The 15,470-nt window shown below is 36.4% G+C and overlaps 1 protein-coding gene across 2 annotated transcripts in view; it reads left to right on the forward strand.

The window, feature by feature from the left end:
* Window positions 1–15,470, forward strand: part of LOC126878573 (nischarin) — a 47,992-nt gene that overhangs the window by 15,439 nt on the left and 17,083 nt on the right. For both annotated transcript variants that reach the window (XM_050641365.1, XM_050641364.1), the window contains exons 3-4: window positions 8,056–8,241; window positions 13,116–13,283. In XM_050641365.1, the coding sequence (XP_050497322.1) occupies window positions 8,056–8,241; window positions 13,116–13,283 (354 nt within the window). The remainder of the gene's footprint in view (window positions 1–8,055; window positions 8,242–13,115; window positions 13,284–15,470) is intronic.

The following is a 15,470-nucleotide window of genomic DNA, read 5'->3' on the forward strand; positions in this document are numbered from 1 at the left end:
ATCAAAGTCAAATAAACGCATCACAGTCATACTCTTTGGCAGCGTCGAGAGTGCAATTTCCTTTAAAGTCCCAAGCAATTATCTTTAGTGCCTTAGAAAACACCAAACTTCAAGACTACCTTCTCCCACTTGGAAATGTAATTCAACCGAAAAATATAATCTTCTCTTCTAGATTATCTAATAATCGCATATGTATGTATTTATCCAATAAACAAATAGTGGATGATTTTATGAATAATCATGGTCAAATAGAAATACAAGGTGAAATTGTCAGAGCAAGAAGGTTAGTTACACCAGCGGAACGACTTGTACTCTCCGGCGTATGTCCTTCAATACCGCACGACTTGCTAATCAATGAGTTACAAAAAATCGGCATAGTTCCTGTCTCCCCCATGACATTTCTCAAAATTAGTGCTTCTATGCCTGAGTACAATCACATCCTTAATTTTCGAAGACAAATCTGTATCAGTCCTCACAGTCTAACACTACCAGAGTCATTTACTCTTGTTTTTGACAACACGATATATAGAATATTCATTTCTCAAGACAGTTTAGTTTGCTTTAGATGCAAGAAGCCAGGTCACATTGCATCATAGTGCTCCGAACCACTAGCTCAACTAAACCACAACCAAAACAATGAAGCGTCGGTATCCAGCGCAACAAATATATCTTTGCAAGCACCCAATGATACAAACCCTTCTCAGTGTGAACAAATGTCTATTTCTAATGTCCCGGAGATACCGAGCCAAGTAGATGCATTCAATAAGGACAGTCATATAAATAATCAACCAAAACGTAACTTTGATGAAATTATTTCACCTGAAGCAGATCCATCTTCAAAAGAATATAACATTTTTCCACCACCTTAAGTCCAAGCAAAATTTAAAAAATTTAAAATTAGTTCAGCAAGCACTTCTGAATGCTCATTTTCTCTCTTACTTGACCCTGCTAAAAACTTCATAGAAAATCCCCCTCTACCTTTCCCTCTAAACTTTGATCAACTTAACGCGCTCCTAACGAATATCACTGGATCAACAGATCCTATAACCACAATTCAAGAATATACCACAGACCTATCAGCTTTGTCCCATATGCTCAGCCGAGTTTACCCCCATTTAAAGGAAAGATCCATAAAACGAAAATTTACGTCCATAAAGAAAAAAATCAATAGTTATCTTGGCAGTGAGGCATCGGACTGGGAAAGTGACACATCTCAATTAAGCCAACATTAATATTCAAGTTTCTACTTCAAAATAATATTCATGGATTTTGTTCATCGCCTTGCTATGCTCCTACATCTTTCTATGAATTCCAGCATCTATACTGCAGAGCTCTTTGGTTTGTTTAAAGCCATCAAACATATATATATATATATATATATATATATATATATATATATATATATATATATATATATATATATATATATATATATTAAAAACCTCTCTTGTTGTCCAGTCCTTTCCGACTCTCTTAGCACAGTCAAAGCTATGCAAAATATATACCATAAACACCCCAATGAGAAAAGAACCAAGGCCGAACTAATGGAAGCTCAAGAAAGTTTCAGAAGAATCCACTTCCTGTGGATACCATCCCACATAGGCATAGAAGGAAATATGAACAAGCAGATACTAGTGCGCGTAACGCTATCACTAATGATGCATCAGAAAGAGAGTGTTGCTAGCGATCTAAAAGTACATTTCAAAAATAAAGTGTTAGTGCGTGGAATCCAATTATTGTTCCAAAGGTTTAATTGTCTTCTTCTTCTTCTTCTTTTGCCCTTTAATTCGTCCAATTCTGAACATAGGCTTCCCCCAGTTTCCTCCATTCGCTTCTGTTTAGTGCTTTCTGTTTCCAGTGCGTTCCTCCTATCTTTTTAATGTCGTCTCCCCATCTCATCTGGGGTCGTCCTCTTGCTCTCTTTCCTGTCCATGGTCTCCATTGTTGTATCGTGCTATTCCACCTATTGTCCGTTTGTCTAGCGTTATGACCTGCCAAGCTCCATTTTAGCCTGGTTATATGTTGACCTGCGTCTTTGACTTTTGTTCTATTTCTGACCCAGTTGTTTTGCTTTTTGTCTGTCAATTTTACTCCTAACATTGCTCTCTCCATGGCTCTTTGTGTCTTTATTATTTTATCCATGTTTGCCTTGGTCAAGGTCCATGTTTGGCATGCGTATGTGAGAATTGGGAGTATGCACTGGTCAAACACTCTTGTTTTTCAGTATTGTATTTTTTTATTCTTTAGGACCCATTTTAATTTTCCAAATCCTGCCCAGGCTAATCTGACCCTTCTTTTTACCTCTGCTGTTTGGTTTTCCTTATTTATTTTTATAATCTGTCCCAAATATATATAATCATTAACCGCTTCTATTGTGGTGTCGTTTAGTATTACGTTTCTATTGTCTTGTGTGTTTGTCATTGTTTTTGTTTTGGCAAAATTCATTTTTAGACCTATTTGTTCGGATTCATTTGCTAGTTCGGTTAGCATGGTTTATAGTTCTTCAAAACTTGATGCTATGACTACTACATCGTCTGCATATCTTAGGTGGTTTAGTTTCTTTCCATTTATGTTTATTCCCATGTTTGTCCATTCCATTGTTTTGAAAACATTTTCCAGTGCTAATGTAAATAGTTTAGGAGAAATAACATCTCCCTGTCGCACTCCTCTGTTAATTGGTATGGGTTTTGTGGTTTCTTCCAATTGTACTGTCATTGTTGTTTTCTTATATATATTATGTATTAGCATTCTGTATCTGGAATCTATTCGACAGTTGTTTATAGCTTTTTCTATTGCCCACATTTCCACGCTGTCAAATGCTTTTTCGTAGTCAACGAACGCTAAGTGCAGATCTATATGGTATTCGTTAGCTTTTTCTATTAGTGTCCTAATTGTTAGAAGATGGTCAGTGGTGCTATATCCCTTTCGGAATCCTGCCTGCTCTACGGGTTGATACGAGTCCAATTTGTGTGTTAGTCTGTTGTTGATAATCCTCATGAATAGTTTATACGTTTGCGACAGCAGTGAGATGGGTCTGTAATTTTTTATGTCCTTTCTGTCGCCTTTCTTAAATAGCAGGATTGTAAGACTTTCGTTCCATTCGTCGGGTATTTCTCCTTTATGTAGACACTGATTAAACAGATTTCTTAATGTTTGTAAGATTTCTTCTTTCCCTTCTTTCAACATTTCAGCAAGGATTCCATCTGGTCCTGGTGCTTTGTTGTTCTTTAATTGTGATAGTGCTGCTTCTATTTCATAATTTTCTATTTTTGGTAGTGTTTCTGAGTTTACATTCGTGATTGTTTTCTTGATATATTCCTGAGTGTTGAAGTTTGCGTCTTTCTTTGAGGTGTATAGTTCTTTATAAAACCTTTCTACTTCTTCTGATATCTTATCTTTTCTCCTCTCTTCCCGTCCTGTTTCATCCTTTATTGAAATGAGTAGCGGTTTCCCTAAATTTGGTCGTAAGCATTTTAGGCCCTTATTTCTCTCAATTACTTTCTCGATTTCATTTTCAGTGTGTTTTCTTAGATCCTCTCTGGTTTTTCTTCTAATAAGTTTGTTTAGTTCTACGTATTCTACTGTGTTTCTTTTGTTTTCGCTTATTAGTTTTCGTCTACTTTCCATTAATTTAACTGTCCCGCTACTTAATCTATTTTCTTTTGTTGTTAGTTTTTTGGCAGTTTTCATTCCCGCTTCCAAGAGTTTTTCTTTCATTTCTTCATTGATCTTATTAATTTCTGACTCTTCCTTTGCTACTTGTTGATTATAGTTTTCCCTTAAAGTCTGTCTATATTCTTGTGCGTTTTGTCTTATTCTGCTATGGTCAATAGCCGTTGGTTTTCTTCTAGATTTCTGCGTCGCTAGTTTGCTTATTTCTATTTTGGCTCGTAGTATGCGGTGGTCGCTGCCAGTTGAGAATTTATTAAGTGCAGTTACGTCTTCGAAGATTTGTTTATTTTGGCAGAGGAAGTAGTCTATTTCATTTTTTGTCACCCCATTTGGGGAGACCCATGTCCATTTTCGGTTTAGCTTCTTATTAAAGTATGTATTTATTGCATGAAGGTTTTGTTGTTCCAAATATTCTAGTAGTCTTTCGCCCCTAATATTCCTTGATCCAAGTCCGTAGTTTCCTATTTTGTTTTCTGAGTCTTCCATTTTCTTTCCGATTTTTGCGTTAAAATCTCCCATAACGATTGTTGTTTTTATATTTTTGTTTTCCATTGCTGTGGTGATGTCATCATAAAAGTTATCAATTTCTTCCTCATCGTGTGTTGTTGTTGGAGCATATACTTGTATTAGTTTCATTCTTGTCTTCCTGTTAATTTCTAGTATGATATATCCTACTCTATCTGATATGCTCTTATACTCGATTACGTTTTGTTTAATTTTCTCTTTGATCAGAAATCCTATTCCTCCATATGTTTCGTCCTCCTTTCCTTTGTAATAGAGGCGATTTCCTGATTCTAGGTCTATACACATTTCTCCTCTTCTTTTGACCTCTGACAATCCTACAATGTCCCATTTGATTTTAGTTAATTCCTCTTCGAGTTCGTACAACTTTTCATCTTGAGCCATGGATCTGATATTATATGTGGCTATATGTATTCTGTTGCATTCCTTCTTTTTCCGTTTTCTCTGATTCGTTCTTGTCGAGCTTTTGCCTCCCCCAGAATCCATGAGGCTGATCGGTTTCCCGATGTGGGACTCCGGATTTCTCCTACCCACCTGGGGTCCATTTCCGCTTTGTTGTAAGTTCGACATTGCTAGTTTGGGGAAAATAGCCATAAAACACCACGCTGGCCAGGCGGGTTGGTGAGTTGTATGGATCACATTTCCTTGACTCCCTGTAACTGTTGTATGTTAATTGTCTACAAATTGTAATTCATTACAATATTGTTACAAATGTTACAGAAATGTCGCTAATAACCTTCGGGTGGATGCGACTTTGTCTAAAAAAAAAAAATCTAAGGTTAAGCTATGGCCCATTCTTTACCAAACACCATGTATATTATGTTTCTTGGCTAGTTTTTTATAAAAGTCGAAAAGAAGTCATCTCCTGTCTTTTGACCCATGTTATAATTTTGTCAGAGTAAAGTGAGATCTTTATTTTGTTTTTTTTTTCGTCCTTATTATGATTGTTATAGGAAAATGGGTGATAAAAAGCTACAACTTCCTGAAAACAAGGCAGTGTACGAAAAAAGGATTAGCTTAGTTTCGCCTGTATCAGAAAAGAAAACATGCATGGTGTTAATATTTTCAATGCATTTTCAAGATGATATAACTTTGGAAACAAAAAAAGCCAGAAATCACAATGTTCCAGAATTCAACTAAATGTGGGGTTGATACATCTGACCAGCTTTGTCACTCAGTTGTGACAAATTTTGATTTTGTTCATTGTCACTTATGCAACTGTTTTTTTTGTGCAAATATTGGATGTTTATAAAATTTAATATTACTTAATTAAATTTGAAGAACGAAAGTTCTACTTTTAATAGTAACATCATCATTCTCTTTGCCTTATCCCTGTGCGGGGTCGGCTTCCCTAATTGCATTTCTCCACACAATTCTATCTTGGGCCATATCAATGTTAATCCCCTTTACCAACATGTCCTGCCTTATCGTCTCCCCCCAGGTCTTCTTTGGTCTTCCTCTCCTACTCCTTCCAGGAATCTGCACTTCAGCTATTCTTCGTATTGGGTGGTTAACGTCTCGACGTTGAACATAACCAAACCATCTTAACCTATGCTCTCTCATTTTGGCATCAATTGGTGCCACACCTAGACTTCCCCTAATATACTCATTTCTAATTTTATCCTTCTTTGTCACTCCACTCATCCATCTAAGCATTCTCATTTCCGCCACATGCATTCGCTGTTCCTCTTTCTTTTTCACTGCCCAACATTCAGTTCCGTACATCATAGCTGGTCTTATGGCTGTTTTATAGAATTTTCCCTTCAGCTTCATTGGAATTTTTCTGTCACACAACACACCACTCGCTTCTTTCCACTTCATCCATCCAGCCCTAATTCTACTGCATGCATCTCCATCTATTTCTCCATTACTCTGTAATACCGATCCTAGGTACTTAAAACTATTGCTTTTTACAATCATTTCACCATCCAAAGATACCATTTTATTTGTAGTAGCTCCATCTTTAAATGAACATTCCAAATACTCTGTTTTTGTCCTACTAAGTTTTAAACTTTTTTCCTCCAGAGCTTGTCTCCACTGTTCCAGTTTTTGTTCTAAGTCTCTTTCACTATTTCCTACTAACACGACATCATCAGCATACATTAAGCACCATGGACTGTTACCCTGTATTTTCGCTATTATCTGGTCCAAAACTAATGAGAATAAATACGGACTAAGCACAGAACCTTGATGCAATCCTACTTTCACATGAAATTTATCAGTCTCTCCCACACCTGTCCTAACACTAGTCGTTACTCCCTCATACATATCCCTCACAATCTTTACATATTCACCAGGGACTCCTTTCTTATTGAGTGCCCACCACAGAATCTCTCGAGGAACTCTATCATATGCTTTCTCAAGATCAATGAATACCATATAAGCGTTTGTTTCTTTACTCCTGTATTTTTCCATCAACTGCCTTATAATGAAAATTGCATCTGTTGTTGATCTACCCTGCATAAAGCCAAATTGATTCTCGGATATTTCGGTCTCTTCACGTATCCGTCTATCAATTACTCTTTCCCATATTTTCATGGTGTGGCTAAGCAGTTTTATAGCCCTGTAGTTTGTACATTGTTGTATATCTCCCTTGTTTTTGTAAACAGGTACCAGTATACTGCTTCTCCATTCGTCTGGCATTTATCCAACTTCCATAATTCTATTAAATAGACCTGCTAGCCACCTTGTTCCTGTCTCTCCCAATGCTCTCCATACTTCCCCAGGAATATCATCTGGTCCTACCGCTTTTCCTTTCTTTATTTTTGGGAGCGCTTGAGCCACTTCCTCGTTGGTTATTTTGGTGACCATTGCTGCTACTGTCTCCGTTGACTCTACAGGCTGTCTGTCAAATTCTTCATTTAATAAGCTGTCAAAGTAGTTTCTCCATCTCTTTTTGACATCCCTTTCGTGAACTAGTATTTTATTATTTTCATCTCGGATACATCTAATCTGATTAAAATCTTTTGCTTTCTTTGCTCTCTGTTTGGCTATTTTATATATCTTCGTTTCGCCTTCCCTGGTATCAAGTTGATCGTATAGGTTTGAATACGCTTCTGCTTTAGCTTTTGCTACTGCTACTTTCGCTTCCCTTTTGGCGACCATATAGTTTTGAAGATCTATGTCCGATCTGGTTTCTTGCCACTTTTTATATAATTTTCTCTTCTCTTTTATTTTTCCTTGTACTTCATTTGACCACCACCAAGTCTCTTTAGCCTCAAACTTCTTTCCTGACGTTTTCCCAAGTATTTCAATAGCCGTCTCTCTAATAATATTGGCCATTTTTCTCCAAATTGTGTTAGGGCTTCCTTTCATGTTCCAACATATTTTTTCTACTATTATTTCCCTGAATAGACCTTCCTTCTCATGTTTTAGCATCCATCACTTGATTTTTTGTGGTCCTCTCCGATATTTTTGTTTAGTTTCGCTTTTTACTTCGATGTCCAGAACAATCAGCTTATGTTGTTGGCTTACTGTCTCACTAACTATTACCTTGCAGTCCTTGCATTCACGTATGTCTTCTTTCCTTTTTACTTTTAATATTAACTTTTAATATTAACAATATTAAAAAAATAAAACTTTATCACAACTAATCTTCTGGCTTCTGGTTTCACCATTCGTGGCTTCTAAAATTTGCAAGCCAACGAATCGCCGGAGCAAAGAAGGCCGAGAGAGATCTATCAAGTTACATCTCACTCTCACTACCCGCCCGTTCAGCACGGTAAAATTCTAACAAAGATTAGTTCCCAATACTCAGAATAGGAGTAGAACTAATAAAAATATTAAATAATCTAAAATAAGACCGCTCTTATTTCGATTCACAACGAAATGATTATTTAATATTAATTAAATTTCTTTTAGCCTCACGCTTTAAGTCAATTCTTAAAGAAACCATTATTGGATCAGACTGAAACAAGATTTGATATAAGTCCTGTTGTGGATACATTTTCTCAGCTACAGAATATTACAATTTGTGGAGATTCTAAACCTTTTAAGCAGAGCAATATTGTGTTAAATAAGTTAGTGTTTGATCTTTCATCCTTTAAGGTTAGTATGTTTAAGATTCTTTTATTTTTTAAAGTCAAAATAGGTGGGATGTGTGCCTCAGGTTCTCAACTAACAGCTTAACCTTATTAATTAAATTGTACCTATACTGTATATTTTGAGAGCCATATGTGAATAAGACTAAAGATGGTCTATTTCAACAGAGCTGTGGGTGAATGAGGATGAACAACTGAGGGTGTTTTATATTGTTGAAACATAAAATACATATTTTATTAAATAAACCAAAGAAAAGACTAATTTATTATCACTGTCCATTGAAACAAGCTTACTATTGTATCAAGGTACAATAGCAAGGAAACTAATAAAAAAAGACCAAAAAATCAGTAAAATTCACAGTTGTTGTCTTTTTCCATGTTTGTATCATTTCAGTCTTCCATTACTGCATCTCTCCATTTCTTTCTTGATCTTTCTCTCTTTTTTTTGTGCTCTCCAACCAATATTATTGAAAAAACACAGGAGCGTCATTTGAAATTTTGATAGGGGGGGGGCAAGAATTATATATACAATACATTTATATGCAAACATAATACAACATTGATCTATTTTTTGTAAATTTCAGTAATTTTCAGGGTCAGGGGGGGCAAATGCCCCCCCTGCCCCCTATCAAATGACACCCCTGAAAAAACAGTAAAATCCTTTATAAAAGGTATATATTAAAATCCCTAAAAAGGGCTACATCACAATCACATAACTAGTTTTCGACTGGTTTACCAGTCATCATCAGTGCTTACCTAAAATGAATATAACCTGGTAAAATAATGCAAAGATTTTGAAATTTTGACTACGGTTAAGAAAAGTTGTAGGTTATACTCACGTGAAATTTACATGCTAACCACCAAGATATAATTTAACAAAAATATGTGGGTCAAAGCCCTGTATAAGTAATCCCTCAAGGAAACATCTGTTGAAAATGCTAACGTAAGCATGCATGTTTAAGGTATTTTAGTAATATGCCCCAGGTAACATCTGAGCTGTGGTTTGACTTGTTCACATGGTGAAAGTATGGCAGCAAGTGACAATGAAATGGATAGAGACCTCCGAACGATGACAAGACAGAAATGACAGTTCCACAGGAAGTTGAAAAATTAACCTGTCATATTTAAAGACTATGGTGTACAGCTTGTTAAAATTAGAAATGATGTAACAACACACTGCATTGTGAAAATTATCATTTAAAATTCAGTAAACTAGATGTTGTAGTTAAAAATGTATTCACGTGTACTGTCAGTGGAGGTGGTTAGGCAAACCACATTACACAAATGTTTGTATTCGAGAACTAAAGTCAGTAATCAAATCTTGTTGTTAAGAGACATAAGATTTAAAAAAGCAATTTTGTGTTGATTTAAACTTATCGAATTTATTTAACTTATTAATAGCTGTTGGAATTTGTGAAGTTTAAAAAGAAATCACAATGGGGGTGACTGAGGTGTAAAAATATCTTAAATAATCTAGGGTGATGTATCATTAAGAATTTTAATGTATTCATTAAGGATTTTACTGTTTTTTGTATTACATGGTATACAGCCAACTACAGGAAAACTTTTTCCTTGTGGATTTTCAATATTTATTGACTTGTCTGCTCTCCTGCATTCTTTCTAGATTCTAGATGACCGAGACATTCTAGTCTGCGTTTTCTCACTATTTTTGATATCGGCGGGTTGGCATACAGTTGGTAGACTTGTTCGTTCTTTCTCCATTCTCTCTCAACTACTTTTCCGCCAAATATTCTGCGAAGTATCTTTCTTTCCCAGGCTTCCAATCTATTCTATATGTTAAAAATGTATAAACATTTTCAATTTCGTTGCAAGCCGAAACTGCAGCAGCATTATATTCTAGTTCAATCAGAGAGTGCAGGAAGATTCTATACCGGTTTCGGGACTTTTTTGTCCCTCATCAATAGACACATATTATGCTCTTCTCACTGACTGAACCAGATACCTCGACGTGTGCCGTCTCGGATTGCAACGAACGAAATATCTCGGATGTCTCGAGACATTTTTGAAGTACTTAGGAGACCTTATCGTTGGAGCTTTACCACGCTGAGCAGATGGGACGAATTATTTAAAATTCCCTCATCTTTTGATCGTCTTAGCACCCGCGTGGCTTATAATTTTTAAAAGCCTCGGAGGTTGTAACCAGAAAGGTCTCCATCTGTTGTCAATCTGGTGGTATGTAGAACGATATTTGCTATTCTGTATGGTTTTATTCATAGTCCATTTCTCGGCTCCGTATACCTTTGTGGGTCTAATTATCGTTTTGTATGTTCTTATTTTTGTGTTCAGAGACATCAGAGAACTGCTACAATAGACATAAGCAGCTTAAAGAACCCAACGTAAAAGAATGTCTTCAACACGAACTGCATACGAACTGTAGAGAGCTGAACATATACACCAATGACATTGACGAGCACTGGGAGCAACTAAAACATTGCATACTAGAACCTTGTAAAGATATACTAAAGACTTCCACAAGAAGAAAAGAGGAATGGATGAACGACGAGATACTGAATATGATGGAACAACGGAGACAATATAAGAACAAAGATTACAAGAAATACAGGGAGATTAACCACGAGATAAGGAAAATGATAAAGCAGTCAAAAGAAAAACACTTTGAAGAGAAATACAAAGAGATCCAGGACCTCCAAAAAGATACGATCTATTAACCTACATAAGAAACTCAAAGAAATGGCTGGACTAAGAAAACAAAATCTCACTGGTGACAAAATCTCAACAGAGACCGATGAGAAAGTACAACGTTGGGCAGAATATGTCGATGAACTGTTCGATGATGAAAGAGGGTACCTGGAACACATAGAACTTACTTCAGGAGAAATAGGTCCAGATATTAGAAACGAAGAAATAATACATGCGTTAAAAACAATGAAGAACAGGAAAAACCCAGGACCTGACATGCTTCCTATCGACCTTTTAAAAATTATAGATGAGCAGAATGTTGATGTTTTAGTGGTACTCTTGAACACAATTTATAGCTCAGGCACATTACCCAAAGAATGGTTGACGTCGATCTTTATTTGCCTCCCTAAAAAGAAAAACGCAAGAGAATGCGGCGACTACCGCACCATTAGTTTGATGTCCCATGTGCTAAAGTTGCTACTGAAAGTCAGCCATAACCGAATATATCATAAACTGGACATAGACATTAATGATACGCAATTTGGGTTTCGCAAAGGCCTGGGAACTCGTGAAGCTCTTTTTTCACTTAACATACTTATACAAAGGTGCCTGGACGTCAATCAAGATATATATGCGTGTTTTATTGACTATAATAAAGCATTCGACAAAGTACGACATGAACAATTAATGCATGTCCTGGAATCAAAGAAGCTGGACTACAATGACCTCAGGATTATATCGAATTTATACTATAAGCAACGAGCAAAAATATGTGTTAACGACCAGCTGTCAGAGGAAATTGAAATCAGACGTGGAGTGAGACAGGGATGCATGTTGTCGCCAATTCTTTTTAATGCCTACTCGAAAGAGATTTTGAAAAAAGCTCTTGAGGGTGAAACAGCTGGAATAAAGGTAAATGGAGTTCCCATTAACAACATTAGATATGCGGATGACACTGTCATCTTAGCTGAAAATATTGGGGATCTTAAGAGGCTGGTGACCAGAATAGCAGAGTTTGGACAAGAATACGGGCTAACAATGAATGTCAAGAAGACAAAGTTTATGAGAATATCGAAAACTCAAAGAAATAACGAAAATCTCTTCTAAACGGATCCAATATCGAACGAGTCGACCAATATGCATACCTTGGAACAATGATCAACTCCACAGGAGATTACTTACAGGAAATCAAAATCAGAATAGAAAAGGCTAGAGCAAATTGTAACAAAATGAGAAAAGTGCTCTGCACAAGATATTTGAAGTTGGAGCTAAGAGTTAGGTTGGTGCTACGTTTTCCCGACTTTGTCTTATGGAATGGAAGCTTGGACCTTGAATGTTGCATCAATGAAAAAACTAGAATCATTCGAGCTGTGGGTGTACAGAAGAATTCTGAAAATATCGTGGACAGAACACGTCACAAACAAAGAGGTTCTGAGAAAGATGAATAAAGAAATGGAAATCCTAAATACCATCAAAACAAGAAAATTGGAATATCTCGGACATATTACACGTGGAGAGAGATACAGCTTGCTCCAATTGATTATGCAGGGAAAGATTCAAGGAAAGAGAAGCATAGGGAGACGCAGAATATCGTGGCTGCGCAACCTGAGAGTGGTACGGATGTACATCAAATGAACTTTTCAGAGCAGCCGTCTCTAAAATACGAATAGCTATGATGATTGCCGACCTCCGCCGCGGAGATGGCACTTAAAGAAGAAGATTTTTGTGTTACCCGATATTTCTTTAGCCTCAATTATTTTGTTGGTCATAACTCTTGGTCAGTCTTAACTGGATTTCTGCTTCTTTCTTAAATATCTGATCGATAAATGTACCCAAATACATATGTTCGTCCACTCTCTCTCAAATTCTGCCTCTGGTCCACCCTCCACCTCTAACTTAAAGTGTCCCATGCTGTTTCTTTTTTTCCTAGCAATTTCCATCTACTTGGATTTATTTATATTCACTTTCAGTACAATTTTAGCGCCAGCCCGAAACAGTCTTTTTGCCGTATTTGCTAGTTCTTCTCCACTTCTTGCAATGAGAACCACATCATCAGCATACGCTAGGCATTGGTGTTCCTTGTAGAAAAGAGTTGCGGACGTATTTATCCCACTGTTGGGGCCCCTCATAATTGGTTGTACTATACAATAATTCTAACTTACTATGCCAAAATTATAAACTTGTTGCTAGTATTTTGTATTAAAGAAATCTTGATTGTAGGTTGTAGCCAACCTCACCCTGGATAATGTTTGCTTTGAAAGTATTACTTCATTGGGAAATGTGAGGGAGACTGTAAAGAAGCTACAAGTAAACAATACAAAAGTAACTTCAATTTCTCAGGTTTTACAGTGCGACATTATTCATAAGGATAATATTGAAGGAAGTCAGGTAATAGTCGAAGTTCTGATTTTTCTGTATTGTTTTTAAGGGGATTTTTACTTTCTAAATTAGAAAAAAGACATCGCATCAACGCAACGAAAATGCGTCACTAGATTTTAATTTTTTGCTGAGGTACTTGGTAATTCCGAATTTTTTCTGCAGTAAACTGATTACCTTTTAATTTTCTTTTAATATTATGGTTATTTCGATGCGTCCCCTTTGACTACCTTTTAAATGACCACCAGATCCAGGCATTTTTTCTGATTTTCCCAAACGATAATTTTCGATAAATTTCAATAATACAAAACACACGCTCGCTAAGATTTAAAAAGCAACTGTCGAGTTCTCTTCTATACATAAATATACAGTGATGAGCGCGCTAATAACCGGCAAAATAGCGCAAAAGATGGAAAACATAAGACATTGCGAAACAAAAAAGAGACGAAACTAGTGGAGGTGGAAATCATCGTTATAAACGTATAAGTTAACATTATCTTACATAGTTTCCCACCTTTAGACGTCTGTGACAGGAGTATTTTATAAAATTCTACCGTCACAGTGACAGTTGTCGTACTACTCTGATACGTCTAAAGGTGGGAAACTATGTATGTAATGTTAATTTATACGTTTATAACGATCATTTCCATCTCCACTAGTTTCATCTCTTTTTGTCACGCAATGTATTATGTTTTCGAAGTAAAAAGCGAAACTAAACAAAAATATCGGAGAGGACCACAAAAAATCAAGTGGTGGCTGCTAAAAGATGAGAAAGAATGTCTATTCAGGAGAAGAATAGTAGAAAAAATATGTTGGAACATGAAAGGAAGCCCTAATACAATTTGGAGAAAAATGGCCAGTAGTATTAGAGAGACTGCTATTGAAATACTTGGGAAAACGTCAGGAAAAAAGTTTGAGGATAAAGAGACTTGGTGGTGGTCAAACGAAGTACAAGGAAAAATAAAAGAGAAAATTATATAAAAAGTGGCAAGAAACCAGATCCGACACAGATCTTCCAAAACTATATGGTGGCGAAAAAGGAAGCGAAAGTAGCAGTAGCAAAAGCCAAAGCAGAAGCGTATTCAAACCTATACGATCAACTTGATACCAGGGAAGGCGAAACGAAGATACATATACATATAAAATAGCCAAACAGAGAGCAAAGAAAGCAAAAAATTTTAATCAGATTAGATGTATCCGAGATGAAAATAATAAAATGCTAGTTCACGAAAGGGATGTCAAAAAGAGATGGAGAAAGTACTTTGACAGCTTATTAAATGAAGAATTTGACAGACAGCCTGTAGAGTCAACGGAGACAGTAGCAGCAATGGTCACCAAAATAACCAACGAGGAAGTGGCTCAAGCGCTTTAAAAAATAAAGGAAGGAAAAGTGGTAGGACCAGATGATATTCCTGGGTAAGTATGGAGAGTATTGGGAGAGAAAGGAACAAGGTGGCTAGCAGGTCTATTTAATATAATTATGGAAGGTGGACAAATGCCAGACGAATCGAGAAGCAGTATAATGGTACCTGTTTACAAAAACTGCTTAGCCACACCATGAAAATATGGGAAAGAGTAATTGATAGACGGATACGTGAAGAGACCGAAATATCCGAGAATCAATTTGGCTTTATTCAGGACAGATCAACAACAGATGCAGTTTTCATTATAAGGCAGTTAATGGAAAAATACAGGAGTAAAGAAACAAACGCTCATATGGTATTCATTGATCTTGAGAAAGCATATGATAGAGTTCCTCGAGAGATTCTGTGGTGGGCACTCGATAAGAAAGGAGTCCCTGGTGAATATGTAAAGATTGTGAGGGATATGTATGAAGGAGTAACGACTAGTGTTAGGACAGATGTGGGAGAAACTGATAAATTTCATGTGAAAGTAGGATTGCACCAAGACTCTGTGCTTAGTCCGTATTTATTCTCATTAGTTTTGGACCAGATAACAGCGAAACTACAGGTTATTCCATGGTGCTTAATGTATGCTGATGATGTCGTGTTAGTAGGAAATAGTGAAAGAGACTTAGAACAAAAACTGGAAGAGTGGAGGCAAGCTCTGGAGGAAAAAGGTTTAAAACTTAGTAGGACAAAAACAGAGTATTTGGAATGTTCATTTAAAGATGGAGTTACTATAAATAAAATGGTATCTTTGGATGGTGAACTGATTGTAAAAAGCAATAGTTTTAAG

Source organism: Diabrotica virgifera, chromosome 10 (assembly GCF_917563875.1).
Source record: "Diabrotica virgifera virgifera chromosome 10, PGI_DIABVI_V3a".
NCBI lineage: Eukaryota > Metazoa > Arthropoda > Insecta > Coleoptera > Chrysomelidae > Diabrotica > Diabrotica virgifera.